Here is an 18,703-nt window from a genome sequence, read left to right on the forward strand (position 1 = left end):
ACACTTTCATGTGAGGGAACTCTGTTCTAAGTATTATACTTGCAAAAGCATGTTTCCCTTCAAGGAAGATTTTTTGTTTTTAACTTCAGAACTGCCTGGTGATTCAGATTATCATGCACGCTTATCCTCCGTCTTCGTAGCTAAACTGGTTATTATGCAGACAAGCGAGGGCTTTAGAAGGCAACTTGGTTGTAGTGGTGAGAATATTTAAATAATAGTTTATTTCAGCCAGCTCCACCCACTCATTAACTCACTGCGGCCAGCCATCAGTTTCCCTGCACCAGGAAAGCCTGTCGTTTACAAACCATGACTATTTTAGGACCCACGCTATAAAATATAAAGAATACATACGCTGAAATCTTAACAGCGGAGACGGAAAAGGGGGAGGGGGTGCTAAGACTGCACAGGGCTGGGTTAGGGCTTATTTGACCCCTTTTCTTTCTCTCTTTTAAAAACAAGTATTTTTGTTGAGTAGGTAACATGCGCACAACAGTAATAGATATTTCCAAGACTACAACAGGGGAGTATAGTGAAAATTGTATCCTTCTCCTTCTTGTTTCCTTGTTTCTTTCCCCATAGGCAAGTGGCCTTTGCCTGTTTCTTACGTCTCTTTTCAGAGACATAATATGCATGTATAAGCATGTTTCTTTTTATGCAAATAGTATATATCATGCCCACTGTTCTTTATTTTGCCTTTTCCCTTAGCAGTATATTATAGTTGGTTCCATATTAGTACATACAGATTTAATGGCCTCATCAGCTGCATTTTGAAGCTGTACCATAATTTATTTAGCTTTTTTCCTCCTGGAATTTGTGGTTATTTTTGGTCTTTTGCTGTAAACAATGTCACAATAGGTATCCATGCACATAAGTCTTTCTGTGTATAAATATAGGATAAAGGTGCCATTGATCACTTTCTGAAACTTCTGAAACACACCCAGTGACTTCCAAGTTCAGTTCAACCAGCCAGCTTGGTGAACATATTACTCATTCTGGGCCCTGTCTAGGCTGGTCCTGGGGACTTTCAAGAATCAGACATGGTCCCTGCCTTAAATAAGGTAGTATCACTCTCCAGTGACTGTGATGCTTCAAGGTAAAGTGCTGGGCGACAGATCAGAGGTGCAGCAGAATCTTGTGGAAATCCACAGCAGGGAGGAATGACTTCTGATCTTGGGGATCAGGGGAGAATTTGAGGATGGGTTGGAATTAGAATTCCATGTGGGAAATGGCAGAGGAGGCATGGGGAGAGGGTTCAGGAAGCGTGGGTGCACCAAAGCACATGCTGGGTGTACTGCCCTCCACACAGGGCCTCCTCATCATACTTGCCATGTGCCAGGCCCCCTCCGCCTCAGAATGCAGGCACTTGCTGTGCCTTCTGCCTGTAATACTTCCCCAAGATTTTTTGATGGCTTGCTCCCTTTGCAGGGATGCCCACAGGTCATCAGGGCTCCTCACTGTGGGCTCTGGTTATTTGCCCGTGCCCTCCAGGTCTTGTCCTGTCGTGTCAGAAACCGGTGCCTCATGTTCCTGCCCTCTGCTCTTCCTCTCAATGCCACCATGTAAAAGTGCCTCTTATGATGGCCCCTGGCACAGCTGGCTCCTCCCTGGTGACTGGCGCTGCCACAGCCATTTTGGCCTCCTTTGCCATCTGCTCAAGGGCAAAACAGGCCCTTTCCTTAGACTGCTACAGTGCAGACACCATCAGGGTATCATTTCCAACAACAGTTATGAAAGTTGAGAATTTGGGGAAGGGCAAGGTAGTGGTACTACTCACTTCCGTTCAAAGTGGTTGGCTCAGAACCTGGAGACCCCTCCTTAGCATTGGAGAGAGGGTTCTCTCTGTTTATCTCTTACTCATCCCTCTCTCTGCCTAGGGCTGGCTTTCCTCTCCCCCGAGTGAGTGTACCCCAGTGATGCTACCTGGAATTCAGGCCCTAAGGCTTCAGAAAGAGGAATTTCCCTCCTTGTGAGAATCTAAGTCTCCTGAGAGGTCTAATTTCAGATCTTGGGGTCCCCCTTGCATCCCCTAGCCACACGACTGGGAGCTCTGACCTGCAGCCCCAATAAACAATCATAGCACTTAATATTTACACCAAAACACAACCAACAGTCCAATATCAGTAATCTCAGTAGGATTTAGACTTAAATGTTATTAAGTTGGGCTTAATTGGTCCTGTGCTTTGTAGGGTGAAGAATAGCTCTCACCACCTACCCTTTCTTCAGTCCTTTGGGTTCCTGAAAACCTCTGATAAAGAACTGGGAGAGGCATTGGTGCACTGTCTTTGTGTTCCTTGAGGCAGCAAACGTCTCCCTCAAATAAACTGCAGAGCCTCAGAAACCTATTAGCTCTGCCAAAACAGGCACCCAGTTTACATTAAACCCTTTGGTCTGTTTGAAGCATCCAGATGCAAATTAATTTCACAGCCTGCCCCAGAACAGTGGGTAGGGACTTGCTTTACATTTATGTAACAGAAATTGCCATTATGTTGCTTTTCTTAGAATAAAGGAACAGTCAGCAGCGAAGGTAAATTCAGGTCTCTTCCTATCAGTAAAACTAAACAGCTGGAAGCTTTGAAATGAGTGTGTTTGTACTTCTGCTCATCAAGGTTTTTTTTAAGAAGCTCTCAGGTCTGGGCACACCTCTTTCTGTGCTTAAGTTAACTCTTTGAGAGGCAGCTAAGGTGCCATGCAGAATAAGAGACACCTGCTATTGTAGTTGGAATCTAAGCTGGTTTCACACATATATGCACTTCAATTCATAGGCAGGGATTCCAGTAAGTAGAGGCAAATTGATCTCCTGTCTGAATGTGCTTCAGACAGTCTTGTCTAAGTCCTACGTTTTACAAAAGACTCTGTTATATTGGGGTGCAGAAGGGGTGGGACGTGATGGTAAGAAATGGGACAATCATAAGAAATGATCATCGCTCATAGGGAGCTTATAATATAGATGGAGAGATAAACAGAGATAAACAGATGAATAAAACAGTTTTATGTACTTACTGCCAAATGAGTTGAATAGAGAATGAGATGTGATATAAATTTTGGAGGAGAGATTGATGAATTCTTGAGGTTTCATTCATCTAAATTTTTTTTAAGATTTATTTTTTATTTTATTTATTTTTGGCTGCGTCGGGCCTTAGTTGCGGCACGCGGGATCTTCGTTGAGGCACGCGGGATCTTTTTGTTGTGGTGCGCGGGCTCTTCCTTGTGGTGCGTGGGCTTCTCTCTAGTTGTGGTGTGCGGGTTTTCTCTTCTCTGGTTGTGGTGCGCAGGCTCCAGGGGGCATGGGCTCTGCAGTTTGCAGCACGCGGGCTCTAGTTGAGGCGCATGAGCTCAGTAGTTGTGGCGCACGGGATTAGTTGCCCCGCAGCATGTGGGGTCTTAATTCCCTGACCAGGGATTGAACCAGCGTTCCCTGCATTGTAAGGCAGATTCTTTACCACTGGACCACCAGGGAAATCCCATCTAAATTTTAAATATCACATTAGATAAAGTTTGAGACATCATGGAGTTTGTTAGGAAAATAAGTTCATCACTTATATTAAGAACCAATAACTTGTATATTAATAGCCTTATGGTATGATATTATATTTTTATTTAACATATTTATGAACATCATAAAGAGATTAAAGCATTATATATATATATATATATATATTGGGTTTACTTCTTACCAAAAAAAAAAAAAAAGAATCATAGGGGACTTCCCTGGCGGTACAGTGGTTAAGACTCCATACTTCCACTGCAGGGGGCACGGGTTTGATCTCTGGTTGGAGAACTATGATCCCGCATGCTGTGGCCAAAAAAAAAAAAAAAAAAAAAAAATCATGAGCTTTTAGGTAATTTAATCTTACTTGCATTAGGTTTTTAAAATTTTTAAACCCAGGAACAGATTTTTTCTATTGAAATCTGACACAGAGTCCCAAGCTATAACACAGGTAAAAGTAGAGGTGCTCTGGATGAGGTGGGTTTGGTTATTCACCCCGTTGGCCAGGATGACAAACACGTGCCACCTGCTATGGGAACACTGTCTCAGGGGTTCATGATACGTGCTGTTCTCTCTCTCTATGTCAGTCCAACAATAGACTCACTGTGGGCTGACGCCCTGCCAGGAGCTGGAGCTACCAAGGTGAATGACGCATGGTCCTCTTTCAGGGAAACTGCAGTCTTGTGTGGGGCGGGGGGGCAGGGGGGCTGATATGTAAATGAATGACTTGGGATGTCCATGCACGCTCAGGGCTGCTGTCATTCAGAGAACAGAGGAAGGCTCACTGCCTGGACCAGGGAGGGAGGGCAAGTCAGGGGAGCTTCTGGAGGACTTGGCCAGAGTATAGGTGTGAAGGACATGTTAGGAATCCATCAGCTGAGTAAGGCATTCCAAGGAATGAGACCATGTTGTGCAAAGAAACTGACATGAAATCAGATAATTACAGGTAATTTGATAAGCAGGTAACAGTTGCCTATGTTCTGTTCTATAACAGAACATAGAAAGGAAGGGGAAGAAAAAAGGCTGGAGTAATAATAGCAGAATTATTTCTCAGAGTTTGGACTTTCAGAATAAAGCCCAGAGGATCCATTAAGCTCTTTAGCAGAGGAGTGACCTGATCAGATGGTGTTTTAGTTAATGATAATAGCCAATATGTACTGTGTTATTATAGGCCAAGTGCACTATTCATCACTTTCTTTTTTTTTTTTTTTTTTTTTTTTTATTTTTACAAGAGATAAATCGACTGACACCAAGCATTGTACATGGATGACCACAACAAAAGCAACAATGATTGCAATTACCAAACATGAAACACACTCATACTATGTCATAGTATTGACATTCATCACTTTCCATGCATTTCTCATTTAATCACACAAATGCCCTAGGAGTCAGGTGTGGTCATTGTATCAGGGATCCTAGAAGAAAACAAAGGGCAACTCGAACAGGGTGATTGAGGAGAGTTGGATGAAGGGACTATTTATGAAACTGTGGGCAAGTTTAAAGATGTAAAACCCCTCCAGGCTAGCAGTAGTGGGGAGCCTTTACCATTCTGCTCTGCAGGATTACGAGAGAAATAGATTCTGGAACCCACTGAGCAAGAGTGGTAGCCTTCCGGGACTTCCCTGGCAGTCCAGTGGTTAAGACTCAGCGCTCCCACTGCAGGGAGCATGGGTTCCATCCCTGGTCGGGGAACTAAGATCCCACCCACTTGCTGCACAGCGTGGCCAAAGAAAAAAAAAGAAAGAGTAGTAGCCTTCCAAGGGAGTACTTAGCCACAGCCATTTTCCTGTCCAGCTGGGAAGGAGCCAAGGGTAAAAAAATACACCAACCTCACTTTTTTCCTTCCCTCTGATTTTTGGTCCTTGTGCCTCCCACTGGCCAAACTGCACTTGAGGCCAGGGGACCAACAACTCTGTAATTACAAGCTCATTGAGGTAGGCAGAGAACAGGAAGGAGGAAGAGTCAAGAATGCATCAGGAGAGGCAAATAGAGAATATCCAGCAAAGTTACCACATGCATTTCACACATGAAGCAACTAAAAGTCAGCTAGGTTAATCACTTGCCCCAAATCACGCAGCTTGTAAGTGGGGGTCCCACATGAGCGCACAGAGGAAGCTCTTGCACACTACAGGGAACTGTCTCTTCTTCAGACTATGGAAAAGGAATAGGAAGGGCAAACGTGGCAGCTGGGAAACCAGTGAGGAGCTCTTTCTAAGATTCAAGACCCAGAAGAATAAGTATGAAGGCCTAAAATGACAGTGCAGTGAGCACAAAAAGAAGGGAATGGATTTGAAACAGTAGAGGCAGAATGGATACAACTGTGGACCTCAACTTCCTTATAAAAAATGATAATATAGAAGACAGACTGTCTTAGATTCTTTCCAGCACAAAAGCTATATGACTCATCCCTGCAGTGATTGTGATATATGTTTATTTCATGGAATTAATGTATCTTTGAAAATATTCCCCAAATGCTCAATATACCTCCTTTTGGAGATTTAAAGTTTATTTATATATTAGTAATGCCCAACTCCAGTATCAGGACAACCAAGATTGTCACCAGATGTCATAAAACATGTTTTAAAATCATCCAAATAAAGTTTAAAAATCATCAAAATAATGTTCATGTCTTTTAGTAGACATTTTCTTCTCATTATAATGTCTAAATCCTGTACTGAGTACAGTGTTGAGACCCCAAACTATAACTTGACCTCTGTTCAAATAGTATGAAAAGAGAAAAGAAAAAAACTAAAAGCATGGGAGAAAATAATTCACAAAAATTGGGCAACAACCATAAAATGTTTAAAATATCATAATGACTTAGCATGACCTAAACCTTTTTTTTCCCTTGAATTGGCTCAATGATTCCCTCATTAATTTGAACTGATTTAGTTGGACATTTACCCTTATAAAAACATAAAAACCTCTTAGTTCAAGTTTGAGCATAGTTGCCTATTTTCATCTCATGGAATATTTAAAAAATTCACTTCAGTAAGGACACCTCAGAAGAGCTTTTTCTTTAGATGTTACTATTGTACATATCCTTCAGATTAGCTTTAACCACACCCAAGTTTGAGGTTTCTGGAAAAAAACAATGAGTCTTTGGGGTCCTGTAAGATAAAGAGCATCCCACCACCCCCCAAAAAAATCGAATTTCTAGTGGTTACTCTCCAAGTTACCGCAGCCTTCTGGCTAACTACTCCGTTTCTGGGGCTACTGCTTTCTGCCAACTTCCACTTTAAAACAGACAAACAAAGTAGCTGATAAGAACTGTTCTTATTTAAGCAACCAAACCCTAATTTGAAGGTTCCTGAGCATTTCTCTTATCGAACTTCTCTTTTCCTTGAGGGCTTTTTGTCTGATTGTTCTATGAGGCCCTCTAGACAACATCAGTCATTTTCTCTTGAGTTTACTTATTCTTTTGGAACCTCCTTTCAGTAGAACCAGCTGTGTTTTCTCCTCACTTCTCTTTCCTATGTCCCCTGCCTCCCTGTCCTCACCCCATCCCTCTCCCTCTCTCACAAGACTGACCTGTCACCGTTCTGGGCTTTGGACCCACTCAGTCTATGCCACTGCCCATCTGGAGCCCAGGAGCATGTTTGTTCCCAGATGCCCAGTCTCTCTGGGGAGGCGGTGACACTGCCTGCATTCACATCCAGGCATAGCCACTTATTACTGTAGATCAAGGAGTAAATTAGTTTCCTGTCTGTATAATTGGGATACTAATAATTATATTACCTTCTAGGTTATTGCAATGATTAAATGACATCACACATTTAAAACCCTTAGAATACCCAACAGATTGTAACTGCTCAAGAAATTCTCATCAGGTTTGCCTCTGTATTATAATTACTAGCATATTTTCCACAGATTCTCATATTTTTATATTACCTATGGTAAGACTAGGTAAGGGTATTGTCCCCGCTCCTTTTTACAAAATTTTAGGTGGTTTAGGAAGGAAATGGGAATGATTTTCTCATAAAGTCTCCAAGAGGAACACTCACTCTGATTTATTATTTTTCTTCAAAGCTAAAAAAATTAATGAGCATAGGTTGTTATTTCGAATGTTACGTATGTATGATAATTTCATCTTTATACATTGGCTTCTTTCATATTAAGCACAAAGCATACCTCTGGCATAAAATCGTAATTATTCTTACTTTATTTGACCTAATTATAGTTACAGTTGTTCAATAAATAATCTCTCTTTAACATATACAAATGTATGCTCATAATATTTTTGGTATATAAATACATATTTATAAGCAAATGGCCTAAAAGTTCTGAGTATTATATCTTGATTTAAAACTTAGATTCTTATGATGAATTTAGTATGTTTTACCTTTAATTTTTAAAAATTGGAAACATCATCATGGATATGGAAATTCATCAAAATTGCCGATTTAGTCAGGTTATGAAATTCATTTTCTATGTTGTGTTCTCATCTCGCATTGGAATAATAACTATGAGTTTCATTAACTGAGAAGCAGAAACTAGAAAATTAAATGTAAACCAGTGAACTGTGAAAATGATATATTCACGTATACGCTCTTGAAAATGATTTTGCATTTTTCTGCTAATGCAGATGTGATGTGATGGGATCAGTGAGGTGGAATTATTTACTAAAAAGGGCTTTTTAAGAACTTGAGCATATATGATCCTCATACATTTAATGAACAAGGTTCTTAGTAATATTTTCTTAGGATCGCTGAGTTTTAGTACCTAGATGGACTTTAAAGTTTCCTTAGTCTGACCCATGGGTCAACAAACTTTTTCTTAAAGGCCAGATACTAAATTTTGTAGCTTTACATGTACTACTCAACTCTGCTGTTGAGTACAAGAGCAGCCATAGACAATACGTGAAAGAACAGACGTAGCTGTGTTCCAGCAAAATTCATTTACAAAGACAGGTAGCCAGCTCATAGGCCGTAGTTTGATGACTCTGATCTCAGCCCCCTTATTTTACACATAACATAAGCAAGAGAGCTTAAGTGACTTAATCAAGGAGACACAACTAACTCGTTAGTGTCAGAACGACTGTCAGGCATTTCGTTTTTTTCTTATCACAAGTCTTCCAACATGCAGACTACTGCTCTGGTAGCAAAGCATGTTTCTTATGTGGTAGTCAGCCAAAGAACTCTGACTAATTGGTCTTACCACCACTCCTGTTAATTTCATGTAAAGCAGTATTTCCCAGAGGAATATATTGTTTTTATCTTCTATGCAAAATAGAAAATAAAGTCTTCCTATATAAAAAATTTAATTCTTTGAAAATTTCCTTTCTTGTTTAGAATGTCTTTATTAAAATATTATGATCATTTCTGTTATTTCAAATGAAAGATATGAAAAAAGTGCCCTTGAGGATAGACAGAAGTTAGGCATAATTTATTAACTTAAAAAATTCAAAGGTCAGAGCATATATATGCTTATATAAAAATATAAGATCAGAACAAAATAAAATATTGCCTTAACATGTTTTAATGTCTTCTGGACTTAATTTCATTTTAATTAGAGTTTGTTTTCAGAGATTACTCTTATTCAGTTGAAAGATTCTGACAAATGCCAGTCATAACATTTTAAAGGGATTTTGGTATCCTGTAAAGAGTAGCTTCTGTTAAAGTAGAAATCTGGACAGAAAAAAAAAAAACAAAGATGTTTCATTTAAAGGAAAGGAAAGGAGATTATAATTGTTATCTCAAAACTTTTTTTCCACTTTAAGAAACACCATGTGATATTAAGTGTATAAAAAACATAGACCTGTCCCTAAAATGCTCACATTTCCTGCTTTCTATTATGGCAAATATGGGGCAAGAGGTTTGGAGGATGCTTATAGGGGCAGATTGGGCATTCAAGTCTTTTACTATTCATTCACATTGAAGAGTGTTCCGATTAAACTTTAATTTTCAGTAAAATTAATCTCAGTAAATGTAGGTCATTTATTGTCTAGGATGTATTTCGAAATTGATAACTATTTGCCGTGGACAGACCTGAGGCTAGTGTAATACTCTAGCAAGAGATGATGAGGACCTAAGGAGAGGAAGAAAAGAGAGCAATTATAAAGTAAAATCCATTGAATTTTTTAATTTTTTAAGTGAAAGTGAAACCGTGCAACTCAGATTGGGACTTGAACCCACGGGCTGGGACTCAAACCCAGCCAAAACCCAGATTGGGACTTGAATGCACGCTCTTTCAACTGAGATCACACACCTGGTCTCAGGACTTAATGAAGTTCAGGTTCTTGATCTCTCATTGCAGAGAGAAGTCAGTGAGAGACAAAGTTGATAGGTAGGAAGTAGATTTATTTAGAGAGAAACACACCCCACAGACAGAGTATGGTCCATCTCAGAAAGGGAGAGCAGCCCCAGGGTATGGGGTTGCCAGTTTTTATTGGGGTGGGTAATTTCATAGGCTAATGAGTGGGGGGAGTATTCCAGCTATTTTGGGGAAGGGGTGGGAATTTCCAGGAACTGGGCCACTACCCACTCTTTGACATTTAGAATCAGCCTTGGAACTGTCATGGCACCTGTGGGTGTGTCATTTAGCTTGCTGATGTGTTACAATCAGCGTATACTGAGGCTCAAGGTCTAGTGGAAGTCAACTGTCTGCCATCTTGGACCTACTTGGTTCTAATCAGTTTATGTCGTGTCCTCGGGCTATGTCATCCTTTTAAAGGTTGTGCCCTGCCCCCTTCCCTCCTGTTTCAAAAGGAGCCTATAACGAAACAAGACTTCTGGCTTTGGTGAATGGATGGGTGGTGATGTTTAGTGGTGAGTTATAGAACACTGGAGGGGGTAGTAACGGTTGGAGAATTGGGGACAATAAAAATCTTAAAGATACATATGGAGGATCTAAGTTGACATTTTTTATTTAGAAATCTAAAGTTTTAGGGGAAGATTGATAGTAGAGATACATATTTGGGATCTTCAGCAGACAGATAGTAACTGAACACATGGGAGTAAATCAGATCCTCCAGGAAAACTTGTCAAGTGCAGAGGCAAAAGGTTAAAGCCAAAACTCTGGGCAACACCAGAAGAAAATGCTTTTTTGTTTTGTTTTGATTGATGGTTGTTTGTTGATACACTGTAAGAGCAGCAATAATGAATTTTTAAAAATAGCTTTAGCGCATCATCAGATACTTAATGTAAACCCTCTAGGAGGGAGAGGACACCATTAAAAATGTCTATTTAAAATAAATTCCAGGCCAGTTCTCAGGACTGCGGAATGGGAAAGAAATATAAAAGCCTTCCTCTGCCCTTACTCCGTGGACTAGCTCACGGAATAGAGAAGTCTTCCCCTTTTCAGCCTGACAGCCTAATGGTAAACTGTTACCCAAGTATGTCATGTCTGTGTGGAATCAAGTTGTGAAGAAAGGAGCCCCTTTCCTAGAAATATTGATTTTGTGATTAAGAGCAAGACACTCTTTCTGATCATTCAGTTTGGGGAATGAGGTAAGGTGAGAGAGACGTGTGGGAGTTGCTCTAATATAAAATACAAAACCACTGACAAGCACAGAACAGTGGCACATCCTCTGGAAAGACTGAAGTGGTGAGAGATGTTCCTTTATATTGTATTTTAGTTGGCTTTCGCAAGTCCATCTACCTTTTGCCATTATTCCACTTAATTCAAAAGAAACAAATCAGTGTTGCCAGTTCTTCCTCAATTCCTTAGTCAAAGCAAAGACATGGGAATTAGTATTCTTGAGCCCCAATGCTAGTTTTAGCAATTTTCTCCATGGAGTCAGAGGGATAACTCAAGTCTCCAACCAATGTTACTACCTGCAAAAAGGATGCATTAGAATTTGAAAGAATAATTAGATGTGCATAGAATAGAAATCTAATGAACATGAGTGTACAGCTAAAAGAACTTTTACTGTTTGGGGAACCTAAAACAGTTTACTGGTAAATTGCATTTGACCCTGGACTCACAGCATATTTCATGTATTAACGATGCAATTGGCCATAGAGACTTGTGGTTGGGGTCCAGTTTAGTGCCTGTAGGACATCCTCAATCCCTATGTCTAGTGAGGAATTGGGTAGACCCAGATCTGAAGCCCACAGACAAGTATGAGCTGGAGATAAAATCTTAAGAGAAGTCGCCTAGGGATGACAGTTAAAACACAGCATTAGCCACAGTTACCCACAGAGTGAATACATTTAGAAAGCAGTGGTTTAAATATATAACTCTAGACAAGTCCAGCAGTTATGGGGCAGATAGAGGAAGATTCCAGAAGCAGACCAAGTCACTCCTATTATCTCTAGCATAACTGAGAAGTCAAGGGAGTAAATTTAAAAGAATGGGAGTGGTCAACTGTATCCATTGCAGCTGAGAGAACTTTTAAGATAAGGTCTGAAGAATCTCCATTGGTTGGCGCCGAAGGGCTGGTCTTCTGAAGGCAAATGTTGGAAGAACTGTCACATGATTTACTTTGTGTCCCTGCCAGAGGGTAGAACCAGGCTCAGGGTGGCAGCAGAAGTTAGACCATCTTATAGATATATGAAAAGGAATTCTTTCCTTGGGTAAGAGCTTACCTGTAAAGCTTCTTAACTCTTCTGGAAATCTAAGATTCTACTATGCTAGCTAGAATCAAGGTTGTCCAACTTTGAATAATTGGCAAGAGGGCTTGAATGATAGGATTTTTTACTCCGCTCTTAGGGTCTTTCCTTAGTTAGAAGTGGTAACATCTTCAAGTTGGATACTCTGAATCGTTAGGCAAGCCATTTTAGGTGCCCAAAGGAACATGCACCCTTTCATATGTACACACTCAGCCAAAGCAGCAGTGTATAAATAACCTATACTCATCTAGTTAGCATTTCACTTTGCTTTTTGACTCTTAATTCAAACTGAACATTAATATAAGAAGTTTTGATAATAACCCATGAACTTCATCCTTTTTAGAAGGTATTGTAGCTCTCTTCCTGTAGTGTTACCATAGCAACTGACAAGGAACAGAGAAAGAAAGCTTTCACACATGCTGTGCTAATTAATCCTGTCCTACAGTTTTCCTTCAGCCGGAGGATGCAGTTTAATAAATTTTGCATAGTAAGCGTGTTTTGATGCATGAACTGTATAAATAAATAGCAATATCTTTACTAAATATATTTATTTAAAAATGCAGTTGTATATTTCTACTTCAGGGTGTACTTTTCTTTCTTTTGAGTCATTGCTTTAATAATGTGCTCCCTCCCTGAAAAGTTTTGGGATTTATTTATCTTTTTAACTGAACATAAATATTTTTAGGGTTAAAACCTTTTGTTTAACAATATACAGGACACTCTCCACAAGAATATGTTTTAATTGACTCTATTAAAGTGAGATGTGAAAGAGTTTTTCTCAAGTGACACAGAAGAATGTATCTTAAAGATATAATAACATGCTTCAATATGACACATTTACATGCAAACCATTTTAAGAAACTGTCTTAACACATTGAAGAGTTAGATATTGAAAACTCATTTTCAGTGTTGATTTGGGAAGTTGTGTGACCCATGTGAATGGAGTTTGGGCAGTCCTTGACTGAAACAAGAGATGGAGAAAAATAATGTAGATGAAGAGCTTTTTCTATTTGTGTTTTTCAGAAATATTTAATAAGTTTTACAAACTTATATTCAGAGTGGGCATAACTGACCTGAAGTCACATATCATTATTTAGATTTATACTATTTCTAGGTAATTTTGAGGTCTGGTTCTCCCTTTAAAACTGGAGGTATCACAATTTTCTATAACCAGTCTGGTCTTCTGAGCTGTCAAAGAAAATCTCAGATTCTTAAATTCTCCTATCCGTCTGGCCTAGCTTTCTGTCAACAGGGCCTTGGCAAAACCAAGGGAATCCAGCCTGAATGTTTTTGGCATCCCATTTGCCTTGACAACAGCATATGGAACAAGTCAGAACCTACTTCAGGACTTGTGCTTATTAGCTCTTTAGTCTGTATAGACACATGCTCATTTGAGGAACTAAACTTTTTGATGGGATCACTAAACTCTGGAAACACTTTACCACCCTGACTGTTTTATCTGTTGTTCAGTTTTGCCTTATTTGAGGTAGGATAAAACCTTGCAGAGAAAAGGAGTAGAGGTTATTATGGAAATCTGTTATCAGAAATAATTATTCTATTCATGTGCAGAAAAGTTAGGGACAATACATGTGTAGGTATGTTTGTGTGTGAATAATCTGTACATTTTAATATAGAATACTTATAAACATTAGTCAATTTATAATATGCCATTGTGTTGTTATAAAAACTGCATGGTGGGAAAAATTGAGTTATTGTAACCATAGTTGAACTAATTAGAAATTCATCTTCTCACCAGATGCTCTATTAATTTTAACATTTACGTATAATACAGTAAAGGGAATACCAAGTGTTTAATAAAATGAGAAAAGTTATGTTCCTAAGTACTACATAAAAATTTAAATAATCAAAACATTAAAATAAATATGGTAGGTTCACTGTAAAAATGTTTATTCGCTTTGAGCATTACAGTGATAAATAATACTTTACACTTCTCATTAATGGACATACCCAGATAGAAAGCTATCGCACAGATTTTTTTCTCTTAAAAAAATAACATCTATAGATTTTGTGTTTTTTGAAGGAATTATGTATTCATTGTAGAAAACTTGGAAAAAACTCAGAAAAACTTATTAAATTAAAAAACCAGATAATCTTGTATTCCAGAACTAACCACTAAGGTTATTCAAATATATTTTCCACCAGTCTTTTTTCAGTGCATAAATATTTATGGTTGTGAGGTCAAACTGCGTGTAATTTATCACTTAACATTTTATTGTGACCACTTTCCCAATTTTTAAACATTCTTAGAAAACAATTTAATTTATTATATGGTATCTCATCATTTCCACATACCAGATTTATTTAACTATTCCTTTCTAATTATTTATTTATGTGGTTTTCAAATGAACCTCCTGAATAAGCATTTCTTAGTGAGTGTTTGACAGAACCCTGAAACCAAAAGAAGTTTTGGAAAAACCCTTTGAGAAAAGAGTCATAGTCTCATCTTTCAGATTCACCGTACACATTAGAAAAATTAAGGGCAGTGAGAAGTCTCACAGTATGGAAACCTGTTTTACTTTTTAAACCATCTTTTCTCAAAGGTATTTGACCTTGGGACTTTTCCTTATCACACTTATTTGTAACTCTCAGAACTAAAGTACCATGAGACATTCTTTGGAAAGTCCAGGAAATTTCTAAACTTCTGCATAGTATCAAATAGTTTATGAATCATTTGTTTACTCTCCTGGGATTTTTTTTTTTAGATTCTTGGTGCTATATTAGGAAATATAAATGATTTATTGGTTATTAACATGTATTTGAAACAGGTAGACCACAATATGCTTTCCCCAACCTTTCTAGTAACCTTGACATTGCATTTGTGATTCTGTATTATAATATCACATTTGACCTTTTAAAACTGTGAATGTTCAAATTTAAATTCCTTTGTTTTATTAATGCCTATTAAACTTCTTTATGTTTCATGTAACCCACAGGTCTTGCAAGAGCAAAATCTGTCCCTAGCCACACATACTCCAATGAAGTGGTTACCTTGTGGTACAGACCTCCAGATGTCCTCCTGGGCTCGACAGAATATTCCACCTGCCTTGACATGTGGTGAGAAATGGAAGCTTTACTCTAGCTAATTTATCTATAGTGCTTGGTCTGGGTCAAGCCTAGACAAACATCCTAACAGTCTGAATGAAGATTAATGGTGCTGGAGTGTTGGCCTGTGTGTGGCAATACCACTGGAGTTTTTGAAAACATAATTGGGAATGTTCCCTAATCAGGAACTCCCTTACAGATGGTGTCTGGTAATGGTTCTTGATGGACAGGGGCAGAGACATTTTTCTAACTGTCAGTTTGGTGATTTTTCTCCCTAAGGGTCTTAATTTGTAGATTTATTTTATAACAAGGAAGTATATATCTCCAAACAGCAATATGGGTTGGAAGTTGTAGGAGCATGTTTAAATTCACAACAGAAATCCGATAAGTGGTCTGAAAATTTTGCTGTGACTGTAATGTACTAAATTTGGTACAGTATACCCCTGAAAACTGTTGGTACCAATTCTCCAAAATGAAATAAAATGATTACTTTTTAAAAATATCAGAGTAAGTTTAATTTCAATAGAGTCACAGTTTTACACAGTGGTTTAGCAAAACTTAAAAATCTATTATAGGAGGCCCAAAGACTGGCAAGGTTTAATGTGTAATTATGATTAATGATAAACTGTGATGAGTTTCCAGCCTAGTGTGATCTAAATCAAATAAGGGAATAACCTTCTTTTTAGCAATCAGGAAAGGCTTAATAGTGAATGTTGAAAATGTCATTTATTAATAGAAAAATCCCTTTTCTAGACTCACAATTGTGTTCAGAGTAAAACAGTTCACATAGCACATGGCTATTTGATAGCATGAATCATCTTCCATGAATGATGATGCCCTACATACAGAATTCAACTACATGTTCGCATAATGTTTATGACCTCAATAAAGCTTCAGCATGTGTCATTTATCTTCTTGCCCTGCACTTACTTCACTGCTCTACCCTAAATAATCTTGAACTTTTAGTAAATTAGGCTGTGATAAGGCTTGGCTTCTTCCCTGATATTTTTTATCCAAACTTTCTTTCTTCCTTCCTTCCTTCCTCCCTCCCTCCCTCCTTCCCTTCCTTCCTTCCTTTGTTTTCGTCTGCATTGGGTCTTCGTTGCTGCATGCGGGCTTTCTCTAGTTGCAGCGAGCGGGGGCTACTCTTCATTGTGGTGCGCAGGCTTCTCATTGCGGTGGCTTCTCTTGTTGCGGAGCACAGGCTCTAGGCGTGCAGGCTTCAGTAGCTGTGGCACGTGGGCTCAGTAGTTGTGACTCACGGGCTCTAGAGCGCAGGCTCAGTAGTTGTGGTGCACGGGCTTAGTTGCTCCGTGGCATGTGAGATCTTCCCAGACCAGGGCTTGAACCCATGTCGCCTGCATTGGCAGGCGGATTCTTAACCACTGTGCCATCAGGGAAGCCCTGATCCAAACATTTTATGGAGAGAATACAATCAAGTTCCTTGTGATGTAAGGTACAGCGTAGATTTACTTAATTTAGATTCCAACAACCCCTTAGGAATGGGATTTGGGCATCTGTAAAGCCACTGAAAATATATGCAACATTTTGTGTACACGTGGATATATTTGTTTTTATGGGGTGTAGATCTGTACGAGTTATAGAGTGTTTTTCTCTATTTTTTGAGATGGAAATTCTAGATTGTTTTTCAGTGAGGTCAGTTAAGGACTCTGCTAATAGAACATAGTTTGGAAATATTTGTGGCTTGGAGCCAGTTTTGTCTTAGTTGCTTGGCAGGGCAGTTAAGACTCTACCCTCAGAATGAGGAGAAGCTGTTTTTTATACACTAGTGGCTAATTTTTCCCAGACCTTTGAAAGTGCTCTTTAAAGTACAGAGGACCACATGGATTGGGACTTGCTAATATGTCTGTTTGTGATATATAGTGTTTGACTTCCAGTCTGTGCCTCTCCACTCCCCCTGCTCCCCAGCCTTTCTGTGACATGTATGTGCCTGTTTGTGTCCATTCTCTTACGGAAGAAGGCTTGGTTGCTTTCTGCCAATTTGCTTTAAGCAGAGACATAATGAAGCATAAGAAGAAGATGGTTATTTAAGTGGAAGGGAGGAAAACTGATATAAAATAATAGACCCCAAATGCCCTTTTGTCTGCATGCCAAGATTATTCATTGCCAAAAGCAAATAGTAAATGTGTTATGTTGGAGCAGTTTCCCATGCTTATTGGCTCTTCATTTCTAAGCCCTAAAATCTGAGTTATGTCTATGCTATGCCTGTCACTCTGAATCTGATTTCATTCCAAGCCATTTTCTAAAAGCCATTTTATTTTCCTATAAGTCAGGTAAAATGTATGTATTTTTCCAGTTAGAGAAAAGCTCACAGGACAATGATTTTTGCATAATTAGTGACCTTGATGCTGAGTGTTCAAAGATCTAGAAATGGGACTATAATTGAGTCATGGCTCAGCTGCACCAAAGAGAAGTGCAAATATTAAACCATACACAATAGCAGGGAGGCAGGTGGCAGTGGTTTCAGGCTATTTTTACAGTTAATTTACCATCCTGGGGCAGTAGGGTAGTAACTAAAAACTAATGATCCCTACACAGTGTTACAATTTCCAGTTTTCTGTTTAAATAGCTTCGGGCAATAAAAATATTAATGAAGACACTTATTCATTAACATTGGCAGCAAGCAATGGAAGTCAGAGCTCTCCCTGTTATGATTTACTGCTCTAGGTCTCCAGCGCGGTGGTGATGTATGAATATAGTGTGCGATTTGAGAACTCATCAAGGAAGATAGTTTTTGACACCTTTGTCTGCCTCCGTGAAGGAGGGCTTAAGCAGAGGAATCAAATTGGACTTTGTCTCGTGTATAGCTTCCCTTAATTCTTGGATTTTATAACTCTTTGAAAGTCAAGGCATAGGAAATCATCTTTAAGCTTCTAAACCAAAAAGGCTTACCAAGTACTGAAAACCACATTAAAAGAAGTGCAAATGTGAAAAGGAGCTTATCTGTGTAGTCCCTCCCTTGTCAAGGAGTTCTGCTCTAGCTGTCGAGGTCATTGCTCTTAATAAGCCTTATATTCCTTTATAGAAGCTCATAAATATGTTTAGAATGGCATTTGTTTTCTAAAGCAGAAGGTCACTTGGGATTATTTTAAGGGATTAATTTTTAGCATAGTGACTAAGTTATCTGTAGCTAATAAATATCTCATCATCACGCTGCTTTTGGGGGGGCACAATATATAGTGATACCACCTTGTGTCAATTCCAGCGCTCCCCAACATGGTGTTTAAAGAATGATAGCATGTCAGTCTCTCCCTTTCATCATCTTTTTCAAAGCTAATTAACATATTAACTATGCTTGTCAAAATGTGGGGCAAATCATTTATAAATAAGCCTGTCAAATGTAATGAGATTGCATATTAAATCACCCTTTTCTCTATAGCATCTCTGATTTAGGATTAAAATTAATTTATTTAACATTGTAGCAGCTGGGTGGTTAGAAAAAAATTTCCGTACCGATCTTGATATATAGAAAAACGTCTGCATCAAAATTGATTTTGCATATATCAGAAAAGAAATTGCCTATTTATTGAGTATTATAAGGCCAGTTAGCATTGCATTTTATTAAATAAGCCTAATC

The 18,703-nt window shown here is 38.7% G+C and overlaps 1 protein-coding gene across 3 annotated transcripts in view; it reads left to right on the forward strand.

The window, feature by feature from the left end:
• The window catches only part of CDK14 (cyclin dependent kinase 14), a 573,947-nt gene that overhangs the window by 327,051 nt on the left and 228,193 nt on the right, over positions 1-18,703 (forward strand). For all 3 annotated transcript variants that reach the window (XR_009505030.1, XM_059933793.1, XM_059933794.1), the window contains one exon: positions 14,997-15,117. Coding sequence is in view for 2 of the 3 variants with exons in the window: in XM_059933793.1 (XP_059789776.1) it covers positions 14,997-15,117 (121 nt within the window). In the remaining variant the exon portion in view is untranslated. The remainder of the gene's footprint in view (positions 1-14,996; positions 15,118-18,703) is intronic.

Source organism: Balaenoptera ricei, chromosome 9 (genome assembly GCF_028023285.1).
Source record: "Balaenoptera ricei isolate mBalRic1 chromosome 9, mBalRic1.hap2, whole genome shotgun sequence".
In the NCBI taxonomy this organism is placed as follows: domain Eukaryota; kingdom Metazoa; phylum Chordata; class Mammalia; order Artiodactyla; family Balaenopteridae; genus Balaenoptera; species Balaenoptera ricei.